Source organism: Budorcas taxicolor, chromosome 1 (genome assembly GCF_023091745.1).
Source record: "Budorcas taxicolor isolate Tak-1 chromosome 1, Takin1.1, whole genome shotgun sequence".
NCBI classification, from domain to species: domain Eukaryota; kingdom Metazoa; phylum Chordata; class Mammalia; order Artiodactyla; family Bovidae; genus Budorcas; species Budorcas taxicolor.
Window position 1 is genome coordinate 136,610,870 of NC_068910.1, and position 22,925 is coordinate 136,633,794.

Consider the following 22,925-nt stretch of genomic DNA (forward strand, 5'->3'; position numbering starts at 1 on the left):
TATGGGATTATCAACACAGAGGCAGAATGTGGTAAAATGGAGAAATATCAGACCAGAAGCATAAGTCTGAATGAAGTTCTATGACCACACACTACAGATGGGTCTTGTGATAGTGGTGGTTAGGTCATTTCTCCTCTCTAGCCTTCAGCTTTTCCAATGGTAAAAAATGCTAAGACTATTTCAACGTTGATGTTCTATGATTTCATAAAAGTCAATATTCTATGATCCCACAATAGGTCTCTAAGGACCGTTCCAAAGCTGACATTTCATGACTTTATAATGGAGAGTTAAGCTTTTTATGGTTGTTAAATGGAAGGAAAGAAGAGACACACTGCATTTCTCTGAAAGTCAGTTAATGTCTTTGGGGAATGATGTCACCTTTGAGCCTCAATTTTCAGATCTATAAAATACAGAACTAACAATAAGAACCTCATGAAGTGGTGGGAGCAACGGTGCTTGGAGAGATTTACCATTCGGTACAGAGTCAAAGTGGAAACCTCTCCGAAGTTTCTATCCAACAGCTCTCAGAGCCCCAGCCGCGGTTGGCGCTAACTCACTGAGAGGCCTCGGGAAGGGGGCGGGGCGAGGAGGTTGGCATTGTTCTTGCCCCGCCCCCGCCCCGCCCCGCCCCCGCCCCGCCCCCGCCCCGCCCTAGATATCGCGAGAGGGCGGGCCCGCTTGGCATTAGCGGCGGCGTCGTTCCGGCGCTAGGCCGGCTTCTCTCCGCGGGCCACGGTTAGAGTGCCGGTGGCCAAGGGCTCGCGGAGGGCTGCCAGCCACGCGGCGTCGGCTAGACGCCAAAGCGTCCGAGTCGTTGTGTCGTGACAACTCTGGTGGCTGTCTCCGCGACAGCAGGTGCGGCCGCTTCAGCCCCAGGCGGGCTCGGCGGCTGCCTGGCGAGTTTCTGCTCGCGCCCAGCCCTTTCCTTCCTGAACTCGGCGCCAAGCAGCGACGCTGAGCCGACCGCCGGAGCAGCAGGCAATGGCGGCCTCGACGGCCTCGCACCGGCCCATCAAGGGGATCCTGAAGAACAAGAGCTCTACGACTTCCTCTGTGGTGTCCTCGGCCGAACAGCCCGGCAAGAGTGTCGACGAAGAGCTGAGGTGAGAGCCGAGAGGGGCAGCCGCTCGTCCACCGGGTCAGCTTGGGGAGCCCCACCTTTCCGCCGGTGCCGTTGCAGACCCAGCCGGACCAACCCCAGATCCCGAGCCCGAGCGCGGCCGGCGGGCGGGGCGGTTGCGTAGTTGCGGCCCCTGCGCGGCTCAGGTCTCCCTCCGCCGGCCAGGCATAGGGGTGGAGTGATTATAAAGAAGGCAGGAGCTATGACGTTTATTGTGTGCTTGTGTGTGTGTGTTTAACATATACACATATATAATAATTTTAAAACATACATCAGGATCTTTAAGCTTTTGGAGATTGGGAATATTAAAGAATCAAATTGAAGTTGTAACGCTTCACCTGTTAAGCAGTTATTACTTCACTTCGTATACGAGTGTCTAAAATTCAATAATTAAAGTGTATTTTCCTGGATTGGAAATCCTTTAAGATGCAGTCGTAGACTAATAAGAGACTCCTCCGAAAAAGAGATTTATCCATTTTTCTAATTGCCCTTCTTCCACGGTCATTCCTTTTTAGGTGAACATTATCGAAAGAAAAGCATCGTGCCACATTCACTCCCTTGGGTCCTGGTTTGTCATTATCTCTGCGTTAAAAGAAACAGACATTTCCCCAGATCTATGTTTAATGGAAAGCTACTTATTGCTAATTATTTTTGAATCTGCAACAAGAATTTGAGTGCTTTCTAGTCTTTGTTCCTTTGAAAGACATATTTAAGCTCAGAACAGTTCAGAAAGTACCAAGTTAAAATGATGCCATGATAATTTAGTTGCTTTTGCATACTCGCAAATACGTAGGTGAAAAGATGTTGACCTATAGTATTGTATGTGATAGTAAATAATTGGTAACAACCCAAGGTCCATTAAGAAGGACTAGTGAAATATTAATTATAGTACATTAGTATAATGGGAAAATAGACCAGCCTTTTAAAAGAATGAAATAGATGTTAATGGCTCAGAGAAAGATACCCAAGGTGCAGTTCTTAGTAGGAAGAAAAAAAGATGGAAAACTGATAATATATAGTGTAAAATAAAACACTAGGTTAGAAGTCATAGAGGGGCTAGCATACAGGGACTCTTACATACTGGAAATAAGGCTTAAGAAAAGTAGTTGAAATCTGTGAAGTCATAAAGCTAAAATTAGGATGTTCCCAAAAACTTTGAATATTGGAACTAGGGCACACCTGTTTAAAAAGATCATTTTAGAGCTATAAAAGGAACTACAGTTTGGTGATGGTGAATTTATGAGGATTTGTGTTGTCTTGAGGAAAACATGAAGTAAGATCATAGTTTAGAGTCGTGGCCTTTGGGGGTTGGAAAGGGCCTTCATTTGTCTAGCAACTCTCCTACTCCTGGGCGTTTGACTCTTATATTCTCCGACATGCAATTTTCCAACCTCTATTTGGGGTAAGCTGTTTCAGCTTGGGGGTTGTAATGGGACTGAAAAAACAGAATCTTACCAGACATAGCTGTAACAGGAAGACTAAGATAGTCTAGAAACCAAACTATGGAAGGCTCTTACATGACTTCAGGGTGTTCGGCAGCAGCACTGTGGTTCTCAGTGGCATTTAAATTATTTAGTTATTCTCCAGCATGAGCTTCTTTCTGTTTGGCTACCAAGTAGCTGCTTAGATTTGCTTCTGTCTTTCCTTACTTCTATTTATTCTCAACCTTAGTCTGCTGTAATTTCTGATGGCCCCACTCTGTGTATTGGCATCTTTATATAATTGATTAGGATTTACCTTCCAAGTCCTGCCTGGAAAGCCACTTTACTAGACTGACTTACTTACACAGGGCTGCTCCTTCTCTCGGAGCTACTAACAGGGCAGATTCATTTAAGAGTGGCCTTTTTCAGGGCGGTTGGCTTTGACTTGTCTAAATTAGAAGGTTATAGTCCTATCTTCAAAGGGAGCTGCCAAGCCCTAATTGATTGAGGTTTATGATGTTTGGTTCTAAGTAGTAAAAGGGATGGGTTTTCTCATGGTAAGTGTTGTATGACTATAAAAGAAATAAAGTAATTCTTTTGGTAATACAGTGTACATTGTTATTTATGTCACAGTTCATACAACCAATATTAGTGACTTTATGAGAGCCTCTTTGAATGCAAACAATGAAAGTATAGTTGAACATATTTGAAATAAAGTTTTTGTAATGTTTAACTTTAATGACACCCAGTATTTTTCCTTTTGTTTATAAAGGACTGAAATAAATAGCTCTTTCAATTACAATGCGCTTAAACTTCAGAAACTAAAAAAATATAGTGTAATGGTCTAGCTTTAAATGTTGGAACCAGAGTTTAAGGCAAAATAATCTCATATTAATTAATAAAAATGACCAGGAATTTAAGTCAATTCTCAGTGTTCTGAGTAGTTATGTTCTGTAAGGTCACCACAAATGCTGGATTAGTTCATGATGAACTGTTACTCCTAGAAGAAATATAAAAATACGTTACTGTAAGCTGGTTGTCATAGCATTTTCATCACCTTTTAAAAATTTGTTTGTTTAAAGACACCTAATTTAATATATATTGATTCATTAACATTGGACACATGGCCAACAGCACTATAACTCATACCTGAATGAAGAAGTTTGTCTAACACACTTTTTCTCCATAAAGCGCTTAACAGCTTTCATGGGCTTAGGAGCACTACATAGCAGTTAAGCACTATCATTGGGAGCCATTTTGAACAGGGAGTTCACCAAAAAAGCAAAAAACATGGCACTAAATAGGACTGTAAAAAGGACACATTTACAGTAAGAGAGCTGAAACAAGGTTTAATCTCAGCTAGGAACATGTGCATGTTCAGACTACTCAGATTTTTCCCACTCTGTGCATGTGTGAAAGAGAGAAAGCTCCTCCAGTATTGATTTTGAAGTTACAGGTAAATTTTAGCGAGTAAGCAAATTTCCAAATACAGAATCCATGAATAACCATACCTTTTATTGGTGCCTTTATCATGTGAAATACAATGGTGGGTTCCCTTTTCTGTGCAAACCACTCCCCCACCCCATCAATTGTAAGAGGGTATAACTTAACGTTTATGTAACACAAAGAGATGGTACTAAGGGGTTTTTAAGTCATAATTGAGATGTGCTATTTCAGCGGTCTCTAAACTTTTTGATTGTGCATCATTTATTAGGAAAAAATAAAATATGTTTCAAATATGTTTGTTTACAATTAGATAATATCTCAAGGTTCAAAGTATACTTAAAGTGAGGTTTATATACTGCCATATTTTACGTAGTCTTCAGGACTCTCTTAATACAGTCCTTGTCAAACCATCTTTTTTTAATATCACAGTGCTGTTATTTTCTTATTCTTTATACTTTGCATTGGTACTATTATCTTCAACGAGTAGTTATTTCAGGTACCCCATTCTGAGGGTTAGTTTAATTAAAACTGGATAGAATCTGTAAATCCACATAAAATTAGGCATAGATAATCTCAGTACAGTGTAGCACACATCTAGTGTTAAAATACCACTAGTTACACCACTGTCATCCCCATTATTGTGGAATTCCCATTCTTTCTGAATACTTTGAATATTGTAAACAACCTGTGAATGTCAGACATAACAGTTACAGTGAATAAGTACATGTACTTCATCAAAACAAGACATCATTGATTTTAAGATGTACCGTGATTTTATGTCACAGCAAGAAAAAAAAATGCTGCCAATTATAAGATGTCATCCATTTTAAGATACGTTTTATTTTCAGAAATATTAAAGTGAGAAACACATGCATTTGGGATTGTTGAAAATATAATGTTAAGCGTTACTAAATTTTGTCTTATTAGAAGTGTTTAAGGTTACTGATTAGTAATGGGGCCAGATTGCCTGGGTTCAGATCCTATTTACTACTTACTAGGTCTGTGACTTAAACAGTGAGTTATTCATTATAGTCCTGCCTAGTTTAATTATTAAATGAGTTACTAAATGTAAAATGTTTAACACAGTACTTCAAATGTTAGTCCTATTCTATTAAAAGTATAGAAACCTAATTTTCCATACTTACAGGATTGTGTACATAGCATGCTTTGGATTCACCGTGTTCAATTCAGATTCTGTAGTAGTCTTAGGTAATGTGGCAAATTCTGCTTGGAAAGAGTGTGCTTAATTTCCTTTAACATAATTTTATGTAATCATACTTCAGCTTTCTCATTTTCTACTTATAAAGGGATATGGAATATGGTCAATGGCTCACTGACTAAAGTTTTCCAAAAATGACCTTATATTTACTAATTGCTTTCATTGTTAAGTCTTTAATTGTTCAACCTTAAAGTATTGTACTTTGTCAACCTACAGAAGTTGAATCTTCATTTAAGAAAGAACCATTTTTTGAAATGTGGGCTTAAAGTTTAACACATTGAAGCAAAATCCTGCTTCCAAACTCGGATAAAAATTAGAAAGTCACAAGCAACAAGAAGTATGTAGGTCTTTGTAACTGTAAGTGTTAGTCGCTCAGTCGTGCCCGACTCTTTGAGACCCCATGGACCACAGCCCACCAGGCTCGTCTGTCCATGAGATTTTCCAGGCAAGGATACTGGAGTGGGTTGCCATTTCCTTCTCCAGGAGATCTTCCCAAGCCAGGGATCGAACCGTGGTCTCCTGCACTGCAGGCAGATACTTTACCCACTGAGCTACAAGGGAAGATTTGTAGGTCTTTGAGATGGCATCATATGAGTTATCAAAGTGAAAGTGAGAAGTGGTGACTTTTTCTGGTGCAGACTTAGGCTGCAGGGAAACCAGTCACCCAAGAGGGAGCAACTGAAACCAGCAGTGCTTTCACCCTTACAGCTGGTTTTCAGTGTGAGTGATTGTGCTCTTATTTTTTCTAAGTGGCATTAATGGCCCAGTGAAGGTCATAGGAATGGTTGTGGTAGTATTGGGAGTAAACTCAAATTTACTCCTTGGATTTTGTTGCTCAACTGATGTTAATTCTACCAAAACCTAAGAGGTGCTAATTCCGATATTTGTCCTCTTCGCAGTTTCTCCGACTTCATTACCTTCCTCCTAAGAATTTCTAATGTTCTTTGGAGCCTGTTGTTTTATGCCCTTATTTAAATTCATGGTTTTGCAAGATATTATTTCTCTGGATCTTGACAGTGTAAGGATTTCTTTTTCTCTTAGTATTGTGTTGAAGAAGTAGACTGAAGCTTTGGATATATAAAACTTTAATTCTGTTTATAGTAGAAAGTAAATGAAAAAAAAAAAGAAAGTAAATGGCAAGCAAAGTACAAAAAATTTGGGTTATATAACCCAACAAGGTGGGGTTTAAACCTTCTCATAAATTTGAGTGTGTTCTTTACATTTATGTAGCTATAAATAAATTAATGAGACTGTTTCCAGCAAATAGGCAAAGGATGCAAACAGTTCATACAAGGAAAGTAAAATAAGCATTTTTTTTCATTATTTATTAGGTAATAAGCAGAGAAACCAGACATAAAGCAGTGTTTAAATATCAATTTATACCTGCTCAGGTGGGCAAAATACCCAGATACCCTGTCCTGGCAAAGTTTTAGTAATTATTTGGGGACATGACAAACAGTGCTCTCTTGAAAAAAAGGCTATGTGGCAACATAGAGTGATCTACAGAGCTCTACAGTTTAACCTAAATATGCTTGTCCCTAGTGAAGTGAAGGTGAAGTCGCTCAGTGGTGTCCAACTCTTTGCTACCCTGTGGACTGTAGCCCACCAGGCTCTTCCGTCCATGGGATTCTCCAGGCAAGAATACTGGAGTGGGTTGCCATTTCATTACCCTAAAAATATCACTGAATAGAATATGCACAAACATTTCTGCTTTAAGTAGAAAGACATTGGATTCAATCTAAACATTTAACATTAGGAGAATAGTTTATTATTGAATATTAGGCATGTAATACTAAAAAGGTAAAGACTAGAAAATACAAGCAGCTTATTATGATAAAGTACATATACTGATGGAGGAGCTGTTTTTATGTATACTATACGTACTGTTCTGTCTGTATATTTTTATATACTGTGATAGCTTGGGTATTTTTTCTTATGTTAATATGGAGTGGAAAGAATATACAGAAATCAAAATTGTTAGTGGGTTAAGGTGCTAAGGTTGTGCTTATTAAATTTCATCCTTAATTTTAGGAAAATATTTCTTATATCCTACAGTTCTTTTCTTTAATCATTTATCTTACAGGACAGATTTACAGCATTTGAGGGGTACCTTTTCAACTGCAAGGGCCATATTCATTCTTCTAATGATGATAAAATTATTGTTTTTAATTAAATATTGCTAGCATTATTTCGGAGAAGGCAATGGCACCCCACTCCAGTACCCTTGCCTGGAAAATCCCATGGATGGAGGAGCCTGGAAGGCTACAGTCCATGGGGTCGCTGAGGGTCGGACAGGACTGAGCAACTTCACTTTCACTTTTCACGTTCATGCATTGGAGAAGGAAATGGCAACCCACTCCAGTGTTCTTGCCTGGAGAATCTCAGGGACGGGAGAGTCTGGTGGGCTGCTGTCTATGGGGTTGCACAGAGGCAGACATGGCTGAAGCAACTTAGCAGCTGCATTATTTATTTTTACTTTGAGATTAGGACACACTTAACAAAGTCATTTTGTATATGTTTATTTTTAAAATATTTTATTGTAATGTAGATACATCTGTCTCTGTTTCATCAACTACGCTAAAGCCTTTGACTGTATGGATCATGACAAACTGGAAAACTCTTAGAGAGATGGGAATACCAGACCATATCACCTGTCTCCTGAGAAACCTGTATGCAGGTCAAGAAGCAACAGTTAGAACCCTGTATGGAACAACTGATTCGTTCAAGATCGAGAAAGGAGTACAACAGGGCTGTCTGCTGTCACACTATTTAACCTATACGCTGAGCACATGATGAGAAATGCTGGGGTGGATGAGTTACAAGGTGGAATCAAGATAGGTGAGAGACATATCAACAAACTCAGATACATGGATAGTACCACACTAATGGCAGAAAGCGAAGAGGAGCTAAAGAGCCTCTTGATGAGGGTGAAGGAGGAGAGTGAAAGAGCCAGCTTAAGACTAAATATTAAAAAAACTAAGATCACGGCACCCAGCCCCATTACTGCATGGCAAATAGAAGGGGAAAAGGTGGAAGTAGTGACAGATTTCCTCTTCTTGGGCTCCAAAATCACTGCAGATGGTGACTGCAGCCATGGAATTAGACGATTGCTTCCTGGCAGGAAAGTGATGACCAACCTAGACAGTGTTGAAAAGCAGATGGTTGTACAATAATATGAATGTACTTAATGCCACAGAACTGTACACTGAAAAATGGTTAAAATGGTGAATTTTGTAATATGTATATTTTACCACAATAAAAATAAGGGAAAAAGTGCTTAGTCTTAAATGGGGACACTGTGGGCATTTTAGTGTAGAAAGCAAAAGAACGTAAAGTCAGGCTCACCTGCCATGAGAGGCCCATGTCATTTTTAAGGTGACTTAGAATATGAAGAAAATAATATGATACTAAAATTTTAAGTGTGTCATTCTTCAAGAGCATTTCAAGATCAGGTATTGGAAGATTTAGGAAAATTGAAAATATCTGCAGTAAAACGTCACCAATGTGGAACAAATATGGAAAGGATGATTTGAATCTGTGTAAAATCCACATTGTTTTTAAAGTAGTTTTAGTTTCAAGTATATAATCAAGTCATAAATTGTATATGTAACAATTTTGTTGACTTGCAGAGAGGTTGTTTTTGTCTTTTTTAATGAATAGATAAGGATTTGTAATTAAGGCATCATTGATCACCTTAGTAATTGTGCAAGTATTTTGTTGGATACTAATGAATATTCATAAAATACTTAGAAAGCATTTCTAGTTTTCATAAGTAGATTTATCTCAGGTGATCTGAATATACCATTTCTTAGCAAATTTAAAAAAAAGAAAAGATAAAATCTTAGAAAACTGAACTACAAGTTTATGTACAATCTAAATCTTCATTAATAGTATCTGAATTTAGTGAGATTTTCTCTGTAGTTTTATGTTCTGATTCTTTTGATTGTTATGGTGTTGGTAGTGGTTTAGTTGCTAAGTCGTATGTGACTCTTGAAACCCCACGGACTGTAGCCTGCCAGGTTCTTCTGTCCATGGGATTCTCCAGGCAAGAATGTTGGAGTGGGTTGCCGTTTCTTTCTCCATTGATTGTTATAGATACTGCTAAAAATAATTAGGCCGAGGAAAATAATTCCTGTTCTGTTTTTTTTTTTCATCAAACTGTTAAAAATATATGATGGATCCAAAATCCTTAACTGTTGAGATCAAGCAATGTATAAATTCCAGTTTTTGTTGTTGTTCTATAGGCTAGATGAAGATGAAACATGTCATAATAGTTTTTATAAATGCCCAGTGAAGAACCTGAGTATTCCTGTGTATCCACAGTTTCTGCATCCTGAGATTCAACCAACCATGGATCAAAAATATTCTAGAAAAAAAATTTCCAGAAAATTAAAAAAACCAAAACTTGAATATACCGTGTGCCAGCAGCTAGCTATTTATTTGCATAGTTTTTATATTGTATTTATGACTATTTATATTTATTAGGTATTATAAGTAATCTAGTAATGATATAATGTATATGGGAGGGTGTACGAGATTATCTGCAGATACTCTACCATGTTATAGAGGAGATTTGAGCATCCTTGGATTTTGGTATCCATGTGTGTCCTGGAACCAATACCCCAAGGAACAACTGTGATGTGTTTTTAATATGTGGACAGTACGTATTATATAAAATATTTACTTACATTTTATTATAGTTACTTATAGCTTTTACCCAAGTTAGTTTCTATTCCAAGAAAGATGTGAAAATAGAAGTTAGCAGTCAAATAGAAATTGAAATGTGAGATTTGAGTGTTTTTTTGTCTTTTACTACATTAAGGAAAATTTAAAAAATTTTTATTTTAGTAAAAAGTCCCAGAAGTGGGATGAAATGAACATCCTGGCGACCTATCATCCAGCAGACAAAGACTACGGTTTAATGAAGATAGACGAGCCCAGCACTCCTTACCACAGGTAGTGTTTGTGCACAGCATTCCTTTTCTCGGTTGGTTTTTTTTTTTTTTTGTTACTGGAACACTAATTAATAACCCACCTGCGTATTTTTGTGTAATAATATAAATAACATGGAACTTTATGAAATCCATTTTTTATGTTACAGTTGTAGTATTAGATGTATATTTACTGCGCCTCAGTTGTCCCTAGCTGCTAATGATATGCTAAGATTAGTGACTTCTGCCTTCCTTAAAGTAATCTATTTGTAAAAAGGAAGATGAGAGTTGGGCTTGTTTGCTTCTTAAGTAGATAGCAGGGCCTTATTCATTCTCTTTGCAGAAAAAGGAAAATTTCACAGATGGTTAACTCTTTTTTAACCCATGCAAAAAAAAAGTGGACATTATTGCTATCTCATGTCCTTATTTTTTAACTTAAACGATATTGTAGTTCATATAATTGCATTGGACTTGTTAGTTTTGAGTCTTCCAGAATTTTTTTTAATGAATATTAAAATGAAAGTGTGTGGCTGTAGTAAGTATGAAGACTAATGCACCAGTAAACATAATGGGTTTCTAAATAAGTTAGAAATACCCTCAGATCATGCCTAGATTGTATAGAAAAAAGATTTTCAGGACTGAAATATTTATGTTTGTCACTGAAGTAAGATGACAGAAATCCAGAAGTCGCTATTAAAACAGTTAGAGGGACTTCCCTGGTGGTCCAGTGGCTAAGACTCTGCGCTCCTAATGCAGGGGGCCCAGGTTTGATCCCCAGTTAGGGAACTAGATCTCACATGCTACAACTAAGACCTGGCGCAGCCAAATAAATAGATAAATTAAAAAAAAATAGAGTTAAATTCTGTTTTAAATCAGTGGATGAAACTTTGGGAGATAAAATGAAATAATAAATTGATGATAGCAAAAACAGTAAAGACGAATAAACATGAAGATTGTGATGAAGCGAGGACATAATAAAATAGGAGTACAGATTCTGAAACAATAAATCTTGAAGGAAGAAACAGACATATCATTTATGAAAGTGATCCTCCTAATTTGCTCCTAATTACAGATATATACTTTAAAACATATCTTGAGTTTCATTGTACCAGAATCCAAAGTGAACGCGTTCTTCCTTTTCAGTAAAGGTAGTAGACATCCCTTATCTGTGTTGCTTGGAGATACATATCCTAAAAAAATTAAGATTGAACATGATTAAAAAAAAAAAAACAGCTTGTAGCCATTATTTTAAAACTGTTTATATTTGTTTAAATAATTAAGATAACCATTTTTTTTGCCATTAAGTGGAGAACAGATTTTTCATTAGAAAGTAGATTGGGAAAGCTAAATAACTTTTAAACTTCCTAGCTCTTAGGATCTAATTTTGTTATTTTACTTAACCTGTATCTGCGTAGATCATTTGTGTCTTATCTTCAGTGAAAGGAAAAGTGTTAATTGCTCGGTCATGTCCAAATCTTTACGACATGTGGACGACACGTGGACTGTAGCCCACCAGGCTCCTTTGTCCATGGAATTCTCCAGGCAAGAATACTGAAGTGGGTAGCCATTTCTTTCTCCAGGGGATATTTCTGATCCAGGGATCGAACTCGGTCTCCTTCATTGCACGCAGATTCTTTACTGTCTGAGCCACCAGGGAAGCCAGGTTAATGTATAAATACATATTCTAAAACCACATGGGATTTCTTTTGCATTAATTGTTCCCTCCTACTGTATAGAATAATTGAAATGTTGATTTCTTTTTTTCCCAGATGATTTGTTTTCAATATTTATTTTCATGATTGTAGTAGTTTGTTTTTTTTAAATTATTTGAAGGCTTTTCTTGATTGGTGCTATACTTTTAAGTATTTGCATTGAATAGAAACAATTTAAAATTAAACTTCAAAGACGACAACAGAGCCATAAATATATTGATACTCTGGTCAGTAGAATTATGTTCTCTACCTTGTTTTCCTGCTTAAAAAATTATAGCTCAAGTATTAATTTATAATGTTTGTCATCTTAGTATGGTGGCTGATGATGAAGATGCATTGAGTGATTCAGAAACCACTGAAGCCCTGACCCCAGATATCTTAGCTCGGAAGTAAGTATTGATAACTATAAGGCATTTTCCACAACGGTAAAGCTGTGTTTAATTTTGCAGAGTTAAAGACATTTTACTTTACTTGTGCAAGTGTAAATAAAAAGCATATGCTAAATGAATTAAGTTTTATCTGGATTTTTCATAGCAACCTGTATAGTCTTATTTCTAGGTTAAAATCAAAGTATGTAGATGAGTACCAGAAGCTGTACACAGATTCCCTATGTTGATTTCCTGCATAGAGGTTTTTTGTTTTTTTAATATCCTGCCACCTGGGTATTGAAGATACAAGTGAGATAGGTAAAAATAAGTTGAATTCCTAAAAATGTTCTATTCCTTCGCTGTTCATAGACTTCTCTCCACTTTTCTTGTTGTTTATTGTTTTCTATACCTATTACCATTCTCTGGCTTTTTTTCCCCCTCATCAGTTTATGGCTACCATACTAATGTTCTTTAGGTGCTTTTATGAGACTCAAAAGTTGAATAAGACACTCAACTAATACCAGTTCAGTTCAGTTTAGTCGCGTCCAACTCTTTGCGACCCCATGAATCGCAGCATGCCAGGCCTCCCTGTCCATCACCATCTCTCGGAGTTCACTCAGACTCAACATCCATCCAGTCGGTGATGCCATCCAGCCATCTCATCCTCGGTCGTCCCCTTCTCCTCCTGCCCCCAATCCCTCCCAGCATCAGAGTCTTTTCCAATGAGTCAGCTCTTTGCATGAGGTGCCCAAAGTACTGGAGCTTCAGCTTTAGCATCATTCCTTCCAAAGAAATCCCAGAGTTGATCTCCTTCAAAATGGACTGGTTGGCTCTCCTTGCAGTCCAAGGGACTCTCAAGAGTCTTCTCCAACACCACAGTTCAAAAGCATCAATTCTTCGGCGCTCAACCTTCTTCACAGTCCAACTCTCACATCCATACACGACCACAGGAAAAACCATAGCCTTGACTAGACGGACCTTAGTCGGCAATGTAATAATGTCTCTGCTTTTGAATATGCTGTCTAGATTGGTCATAACTTTTCTTCCAAGGAGTAAGTGTCTTTTAATTTCATGGCTGCAGTCACCATCTGCAGTGATTTTGGAGCCCAAAAAAATAAAGTCTGACACTGTTTCCACATCTGTCTACCATGAAGTGATGGGACCGGATGCCATGATCTTTGTGTTCTGAATGTTGAGCTTTAAGCCAACTTTTTCGCTCTCCTCTTTCACTTTCATCAAGAGGCTTTTTAGTTCCTCTTCACTTTCTGCCATAAGGGTGGTGTCATCTGCATATCTGAGGTTATTGATATTTCTCCCAGTAATCTTGATTCCAGCTTGTGTTTCTTCCAGTCCAGCGTTTCTCATGATGTACTCAACTAATATATGACAGTCATAATGTTGATTTCTTTGTAAATTATTATCATATAGATTAACTGCTGCTGCTGCTGAAAGCTTGGAACCAAAGTATCGAGTTCGTGAACAAGAAAGCAGTGGAGATGAGGATAGTGACCTCTCACCTGAAGAGCGAGGTAGTTTATTTCTTTAACTCAGATTCTACTCGTGTGGGTTTAGTTGTATATCAGCTTTGTCCCCCCTCATTTCAAGAAAATATTGCCATCTCTGAAGTGACTACTAGTGTTCCTTTCTTTGTACTAAGCATCTATACTAGGTAGATGCTCAGTAAATGTTTATTAAGTTAATGCATTTAGAGTCATTGAGTATTTGGATAATCTTAAACTGGATCACAGTAAGAGCTAATTGCTTGTAGTTTTTTCTGTATTAAGACAGTGGTGAAGTTTACCAGATGAATCAGACTTTTTAAATTAGGTCCCATTGAACAAAAAGAACAGTAATGTCATAGGAAAGGAGATAAAAATAGTCCTGTCAACATTGATGAAAAAGGCTCTTTTAGTCCGTATGGTGCGTACACAGGTAAGCATTGCTACCTATTCATGTTCCCTGTTTTTAGAAGTATTAGTGCTTACCTGTGGAGGTAAGCAAGATGTTTCACTTTGTTGCTTTTTGTAATTTTGAAGCATGTGAACGTATGACCTCAAGAATTGCATATATAATTTGTTTTCAATTATTCTTAAAAGGAAAACCAAGCCTATCTATAGGGTGAAAGATGCATGAAAAAAAGAAAAAAACCCTTAAAAAAAAGAAAGATTAATACTTGAAGCCTTGAAATGTGGAAACTATCTGTACTGTAAAGAAGTTTAGAAGCTCTACAATTAAGATTGCAAATATTTGCTAGTTAACTGTCAGGATTTTTGTCATGCAGCTACAAAGGTAAAATTGGCTATTCCACTCTGTCATATTTAGAATGTAGTTTATTGAACTAAACAATCTGAGCCAAAAAAAATAAAAACCAGCAGCAACAGTCTGAGCCTAATTGCTATGCAAGAGAAAAAATTATATTGATGTTACTATCTATCTTCTGCCCTTGGTGACTTCCTATTTTCTGAAAATATACCCCATGAGGCCCTTGAAAAGAGTTTTCAGATAGAAATTGTTCCTTGAGCTTGTTAATTCCTTATTCTCTGAAAACATGATGTATTGAGAACTAAATTTTTTTATTCCATCACCAGCTTTCATTAAGGAATTTTCCCCTCAAATTGTAGTTCCATGAGTTAACCAGCAGGGGGACCATTTTCCTAGTTAAAGTTTGCACAAGTTTTTCAAGTTCCCAGTAGCAGAATTACTGATACAGGTGTTTTTTGTTTTTTTTTTGATACAGGTGTTTTTAATGCTTTTAAACAAGTGATGTGTCTGAACATCCTTGTTTATGTAAAACATTCTCAGAAGATTTTATCTTGTAACTAGTTGCATAACAATTAAAATATTGGCTATGGAATCAGATAAATCAAAGTTTATACTCCAAGTATGTCACTTATCTCATTTGTTTAATTTCTCTGACCCTCAGAAATGATCCTCATTTCTAAATTGGAGGCTTTAAAATATTTCGATTCATTAAATGAAATAAAGAATTTAAAGCACTTAGCACTGGTTCTGACATATTGTTAGTACACAGGAAATACTAATTTTTAATAAAATAATTGGTATATTCTGCATTATATTTTGGAAGACAATAAAGGAAAATATTAACAGGATAATTTACTTGTCAGGTTTAGTGGATAGTTGATTATCATTATAGCCGGGCCTGAAACCTTAAAATTTTTGTTTTGTACTCTTGTATTATGTTGCTCTGCCATACGAAGATATTCAAAAAGGTTGAGACCACTTGTGTTAGCAGCTTTCTATAGAATGAATACATAAATCATGTAATAAATTTTGAGTATTCCAAAATGAAAAATATCTCTAACAAGCAAAACCCAAGTTTAACATCTCTTAGAATTATGCATAGTTGACCCTTGAACAACATGGGTTTGTTCCGTGCAGGTCCAGTTACACTAAGTACCTAATACAGCGCTAGACAATCTGGTTGAATGCACAGATGCAAAGCTGCAGACATGAAAGGACAGCTGTAAGGTTAAATGTGGATTTCAACTGTGAGGAGAGTAGGTGCTCCTAACCCCCACATTTTTCAAGGGTTGCCTGTATATTACATCATAAAAAACAATGAAAATACAAAGGGGGAAATCAGAAACCTTTGACCAAGCTAGGGGATTAAGTTATAACTCATTACTTAATAACCTTTTAAAATTATGTAGTAAATCTGCTGTGTATGTGGCAGAATTTTACTGTATCTTCGTATAGTTTGTTGTCTAAACTCTAGATCATTTTAAGAGTGAAAGGGTCACTGTTCTAGTTCCACTAGACAATAGGCATAAACTGAGCTTCCTGGGATATGGCCATTCTGACTGTATAGTGAGAAAACAACATATGCAACCAAATATGATACATCTTTATAAAATATACATTTTTAGAAAATCAAATTATAAAATGTTAGTGATTATTTAAGGAAGTGGATGTGTTTTAAGATTGTACCATTAAAAAAAAAATTTTGTTTTCCGAGTTACATTAAAGAGAACGTGTGTTACTTTGTACTAAGAAAAAGTCTTACCTTTTTAGTGAATATATCTGGTAATGGAGGCATTTAGAACCAATTTTTGTTGTTTTTTAGTATTGGCTTTTACATTGTCTAAAAGTCATCACTAAAAATTTAGTCATAAGAATTTGGTCTTTTATTGATTTTTTAAAAAAATTTTACTTTCTTCTAAAATATGATACTCTCAGAGAGTAAAATCAGAAAAGTAACTTAGAAAAGAAGATGCCTGGCAAGATCTTGGTAATTTGAAACAAATGTTTATGGGATAATGATAAGACGGATATTGATTTGAGAACTTTCCTCTCCCAACCCAAATAGAGGCTGAAAAGTATTTGATCAGTAGTGACATGAACTGTAAATACCTGTTTTTAAGACATAAATAAGTGTAGGTGATAAAAACTTGGAGTGACTTGCCTGATGGTCCAGTGGTTAAGACTCCGTACTTCCACTGTAGGAGTTGAAGATTTGAGAGAGGGAATTAGAGGACATTTAGAAAGTACTTTGAATAGCCTTATTTTAAGAGATTTCTCTTATGCTTTTTTGGCATTAAAATATATTTATGAATACGCTAATAAACCTATGCTCTTTACAAAATGAACAGTGGCAATTTTATGTCAATCCCTTTTTTGTTTTTTAATTTACAGGTCTAAGAAATTCTAAAATATTTCTTGATAAACAGTAGATCTTTAAAGTGCTATTGATAAAATATGGTTGGTTGTGTTGATTTACAGCTATTTTTATGCTTCTGTGATGACTTCATGGGCAATAAACATTTTTAAAGGAGATTTTTCTTAATTGTAAAAATAGAAAGTTTGAGAATACTAAAATCACCCCATAATTCCTTGATCCAGAATTAATGACTGTTAATTGCCGAGTCTTATTTTGTATGTGTATAGGCACATGTGCATGCATGCAGGCTTTGTACATAGTATACGTATATGGTATTATAGTTTTCCTTGATCCCATTCAACTCTGTCTGGAGAATTTTCCTGTATCTTTAAGTTTCCTTCACAAATATAACTGCTGATACCTCTTAGTCTCCCATTAAGATGGACATATGAACCATCTAAGGCAAAGGTTGGTAAACTTTCTCTGTAAAGAGCCAGACAGTAAATATTTTAGATTTTGAGGGCCATATGGTCTCTAGTGCAGCTATTCAACTCTGCTACTAAATAGAAAAGTATATTTAAGCATTACAAAAACAAATGAGTGTGACTATGTTCCAATAATATCAATACTTTACTTACCAGATAGACACAGGCTGTAGATTGCCAGTCTTTGAGCTAAAGACTTCCTATGCCTACTTTTTTCTTTTAATCTTGTAGAAAAAAAGCGACAGTTTGAAATGAAAAGGAAGCTTCACTACAATGAAGGACTGAATATCAAGTTAGCTAGACAGTTAATCTCAAAAGACCTAAATGATGAGGAGGAGGATGAAGAAATGTCAGAGACTGCAGCTGGAGAAAGCATGAATATGGAAGAATCAAGTCAAGGTTAGATGTTTTGAAAGTATCACTGAGACACTTGTGATCCTTTGTGCCTAAGTAATATATTTTATTTTGCTTGAAACTTCGAAGAACCTCAGAAAATTTTGCTATAATTTACTTTTTATGCCAAAAGCTTAGAAAACGTCAACCCCTATGGGCCAGTTTGAAAATAATGTTTTTATGCTCAAGTTGTCTTAAGTACATAGGTTGTGCTGTATGTCTATGTTGTTTGGTCTACTGGCTTCAAGCAGTGATGTCTATCTTCATATTAAGATATCCTTTATTTTTAATGTTTTAGATCATATTTTATTTGTTGTAACAATGTCAGTTAAAGTTAAAACTTTTAAAAGAAACAGGTTTTTAACATGGAAGATCTGTTTTGACATCCCTTCAGGTATAAAGTATGTCATATCCTTCCAGTGTTGACTCTTGACTGTTGGGTTGACAAGTTATTGGCCAGTTTTTGTTTGTTTTGTTTTTAAGTCTCAAACAACCTGCCTCAGCAGCCTACCAACTCTTGATCAATCATAGGAAATCTATTTTTATTTATTTTTAATAAACTTATTCTGGCATTCAACAAAGGTGAATCTTCTATACCATTAATGCAGATTTTATGCCCATCTGCCTAGTCTGTACTGCACACTGGTACTTTTGAGTGAAGATGTAACTTACTTTTATGTGTTGTGCCTTAGATGGTTAAATCTTAAGAAAATAAATAGTTATTATAGTGTTGATGAGCATATGAAATGTAAGTGATTTTTATGGAAGAACCTGAAGACTGTGTCTCATTATAACATCAAGATTACAGTATTTTTTTGTTATTCCATATTATGCTTTTGCTTTTGTTTGTTTCCTTTTGATTAGCACTTCCTTTTGATTTTATTCATCATATTCTGTTAGCTTGTATTTAATGTGAACAAACTCTATCTTAAGTGATTATTGCTATATATCTCTCTTTACTCTCTTTTTAAATTTATTATCTATTTTTAGGTTACCTATTTTTGTATCTTGGTGATTTCTTTTGTTGTATTCAGCATAAACATTCCTTTGGTTATAACTTTTCATCAGTTTCTACTCCGACTTTCAATATCCATTTGTAGCAGCTCTAACAGAGCACTGGGAATACCCCTCATTTGCTATTGGAAATTTGTGCTGGCACTGCTGCGCCAACAGTTAAAGGGATTTCTTTTTTAGGCCACAGCTTTTGAAAAATAACTTTGGCCTTTGTCTGTGGTATATTTAAGGAAATATTTTGCCATTTTTATATTGTAAATGCAAATCTTTTATAACTTTGAATAATTGAGTTGTCATAAACTCTTAGCTTTCCATTTGTGACTTACTCACAGAAGTGTTCAGTGTGAAACCTGTTTGTCCTACCACTAAGCAGATACACCTATTCTGCTCTTTAGACTAGTACAGGGTATGCAGATTCTTTCATATTGTTCAGTCTGCATGAACTATGTCTTACTTGTTTTTTAGATTTTTTTTCCATTCATTTATCATCTATAGCAGTGGAAGGGAACTTTAGCTCAGGTGGTTCCAAGTTTGGCAATACTCAACAAACAAATGATGTTGGTATTTTTTCTTATATCATTGCAGGATCTGCTACAAGTGACCAACTGCAAAACAAATCACAGAGTTCATAGAAGAGATTTTTTTCAACACAGTAATTGTCAAATACAAACTCTCTTACTATAATATACTGCTTCTTGTTCTCTACAATTCATGACTTAAGTACCAAAATACGTACCAGTTATTATATATTGCCAAGAATTAAATAACTTAAGAGACTAATTAGACTGAAAATGCCTAATTGATACATATATTCTTGTGCCTAGTACTTCACCACAAATACAACATAATGTCATCCAAAACTACGTTACTTTTGTAAGAACACTGGTTAATTTGTATAAGATATATAGCTTTTTATGCTTTAGAAATTAATATCTTTTGGGGAGGGAGAGGGGATCTAATTTATTTTCTTCACTTCTAGATGTGATAGCTCTTATAAAAGGTTGGGTTTTTAAAAAATCAAAATCCAGTTAGAACAGCAGATCATATAGGCTGATAAATATATTCAGTCTGAAAAGTATTTTAACACATGTCTTCAACTTGTGTGTTTAATTGAAAAGGAGTACGTTATGAGTTACTGTTGCATTTTCTGGCATACTACCTTTAAAATTCCTGTTGAGTTTCTTTTATGTTTACAAGGAAAGGATTAAACTTTTTCTCATCAAAACTAGTTTTTTTCCATAAATAAATTGTCAGGTTAAATTTGCACTAATGTCTGCTCTGACTTTTTTGTACACTCCATGGGCAGACTTCAGATCAGTCTCTGAATAAATATAATTCTAATATAGTTTCAGCATTCCCTTTAAATACCTGTGTAAAACTCCTGCCTTTGTCTCTTACTCCTTTCCACACATACGCACAGAATTCTTTACCTTTATAAAGGATCGTAAAGATTGTCATGACATTGGAAACTTTTCCTTTTCTCATGTACTCTGTCATTTGCTGCAACAATGAAAATCTTACTTTGACTATTAATGCTATTCATTCTTCTAATACATGGAGAAAATGAATAGCATCGGTACTTAACAGGAAATACAATTCAGCTGCAGAATTTTCTACATGTCTCTGACTTACAGCTTGCTAATTAAAGTGCTATTATTAGTTTATTGTTTGACTTAATTAGACCTTAGAAAACAACTGAGGTTTTTTTGCATGATGAGAGAATTGTGTGTAACCAGTGATATGATAGTTCCTGAATGTATAAACAGAATTCTGAACACTTTTTAATTTAAATGCTTGAAAATAGTTCCTGCTTTAAGGGAATATGATAACGTATACTATGACAAATGTTCTTTATTCTTCTAACACAATAAGATTTGGACTTTTTCCCCCTAAAATGAAGTGCAGTTCCTGTGTATCTTAGCTTACATTTCTAGTCAATTATTTGTATTTTAATTTTTTGTTAGTACCGAAAGAATCCATTATATGAGCAGACTTTTTAAGTAATTTCTGTATATTGTATATTTGAATTGGCTTTTATTGAGCAGCTTATCTCCCACTTACAAGCTTATGGAAATATCAAATGTCAAAATAAGTAAAAAGTGGGAGATTTACTGTTAGAAGAATGTTTTTGTTAGTTTGGATGTCTTCTTTTTTAATGGAATCTAATCAGTACTTCTGAACTGCAGGTATAGTGTTCTAACTAAAACATACAAGCTAGTAGTACCACTGATTTATAAACTAAACAGTGTTTATCCCTACTTTCTGAATTTAGAATATTGAGGTATTCTTCTCTGTTTAAACTTGTCTGGGAGTATTTAAACGTATACATATATGTGTATATATGTTCATGCACACAGATCTCTGTTTTTGGTTTTCTCATTTCAAGTTCTTAGGAAGTATTCATGTGCTCTTTATTTGTAGAAATAGCTGCTATACAGTGAAGAACAGGTAGGAACTTTAACAACTGATCCTTTTGGTGTTTTCTACAAATTATTTGTTGAAACTTCAATCACAGGCAAACTTGCATTTCTGGTTTCCGGAAATAGATAGTTATCTCAGAGGAATAAAACATGGCAAATAGCATGCTCAGTAGAATTTTAGGTAATCGAATGTGACTGAGTAAAATTGTTATCATTGTCATGAGTTTCTAATTGATGTGGTATTGAATTATACAAAACATGAACCTTTATGACTCAAGTTATATTTTCCTTTGGAGAAAGTTATCTGTCAGTGTTCAGTTCTAGCCAAAGTAGATTTTACTTTCAGTTTTTTAATCATTATCTCTTCTCTGCTTAACCCTTGATGTCATCTTTTCTGTGTATTCATTTTTCAGTCTGAAATTCAGCAGTGATGCTCTTTAAAAACTGAGACATAAAATGGTATAAATGGATCGTTAAAAATAACTTCAAATTGAAGATTAAAGCAAAGTGCCATTTTCCCCTAGACTTTCATTTTGTTTACATTTTTTCCTCTTAACATTAGTACACTGAACATATTGTAATAAAATACAGTCATATGACAATTGCTTGTGTGTGGATTTTATTTTCTTGCTACCCAGGTCTTGTGTTCTATTACTAAGTGTTCTGGATACCAAAAGAGGACCTTGGACTACACTGTGGTAGAGTGATTTGTTTAGTTGCCCAGCATTGTGCTTGGTGTCTTAAGATATAATCCTCAAAACAGCCATGCAGAACAGATATCTTACTAAGTGAGGAAAATATTCTTGGCCAGATTCTTTGGTTTCAGTGTTTCATACATGCCAAATGACAGGGTATAACTAAATTTCATACTCTCTATTCATGCCTTTTTAGGTGTAGAAATTCCCTCATTTTTGAAGTTGTACCTTATGAGTAAACTTCATTTGGATCATTGATACACATCGTGTGCTTTAGGAGTAACATTTTTCAAGGGTTTAGTTTGAGTTTTTATATTACTTTAATCTGAAGAAATTTGGAAATTTTATTTGAGGTTTACATACCATTTAGGAAAAATCTTAAAAGCACAATTATACAGTGGTGGGAGATGTGCAAATGCATGTGATTAGGTTGTATTACACAAGTTTGTTTCTAAACAGGATGTTTCAAACACAAAGCACGAAGACTTTTTCCCTAGACTCTGTGTTACAAAGTTAAGTATCAAGCTAGCCTGTATAAACATATGCCTAAACCATCATTTTTCAGTGTGTTCCATGAAAAGGATTCTGTGAGCAAGTATGCTTTGCAGTTGCTGTAGGCTTTATTCCCCTACCCCCCAGATTTATAATAATGCACATCATCATATTGAAGGAGTCTGAGACATCCTGCTTAAGGATTCTGTTTAAAATTTGATTTAACTTAGTGTTTTTCAAAAACACTTCACAACCACCCCAAATTCCTTTTTCCCTCAAGTGGCATCCCAGATAGGAGTAAAGAAATCAGCTAGGGCCTCTAATACATGAAAATAGAACTTATTCCTAAAAGAAGAGACCAGTGAGTGTATCATTGATAGAGGGAAGACTTGGTAGCAATAACTGCATATTACGATTGTATGTAATTTGCCAGGCATGAGACTTAATTTTTAGTAACTTATGCAAGAAACTATAGAATATATGTCCAGGACAGATGAGGGTGGAGTTGATGTGGTTGGTTATAAGCTGTTGTGATTTAGTATTGATATGACCTGCTGAAAGACTTGCTGCTTTAAGCAAATTTCCTGAATG

At 35.6% G+C, this 22,925-nt stretch overlaps 1 protein-coding gene across 1 annotated transcript; it reads left to right on the forward strand.

Annotated features, from left to right (window-relative positions):
* The first annotated feature begins 712 nt into the window (after positions 1-712).
* PPP1R2 (protein phosphatase 1 regulatory inhibitor subunit 2) lies at positions 713-21,741 on the forward strand. Its single transcript, XM_052636600.1, has 6 exons — positions 713-1,103; positions 10,055-10,162; positions 12,161-12,238; positions 13,646-13,746; positions 17,552-17,719; positions 19,313-21,741. The coding sequence occupies exons 1-6, from the start codon at positions 982-984 to the stop codon at positions 19,357-19,359; spliced, it is 624 nt and encodes a 207-aa protein (XP_052492560.1). The 5' UTR covers positions 713-981; the 3' UTR covers positions 19,360-21,741.
* Positions 21,742-22,925: the final 1,184 nt, after the last annotated feature.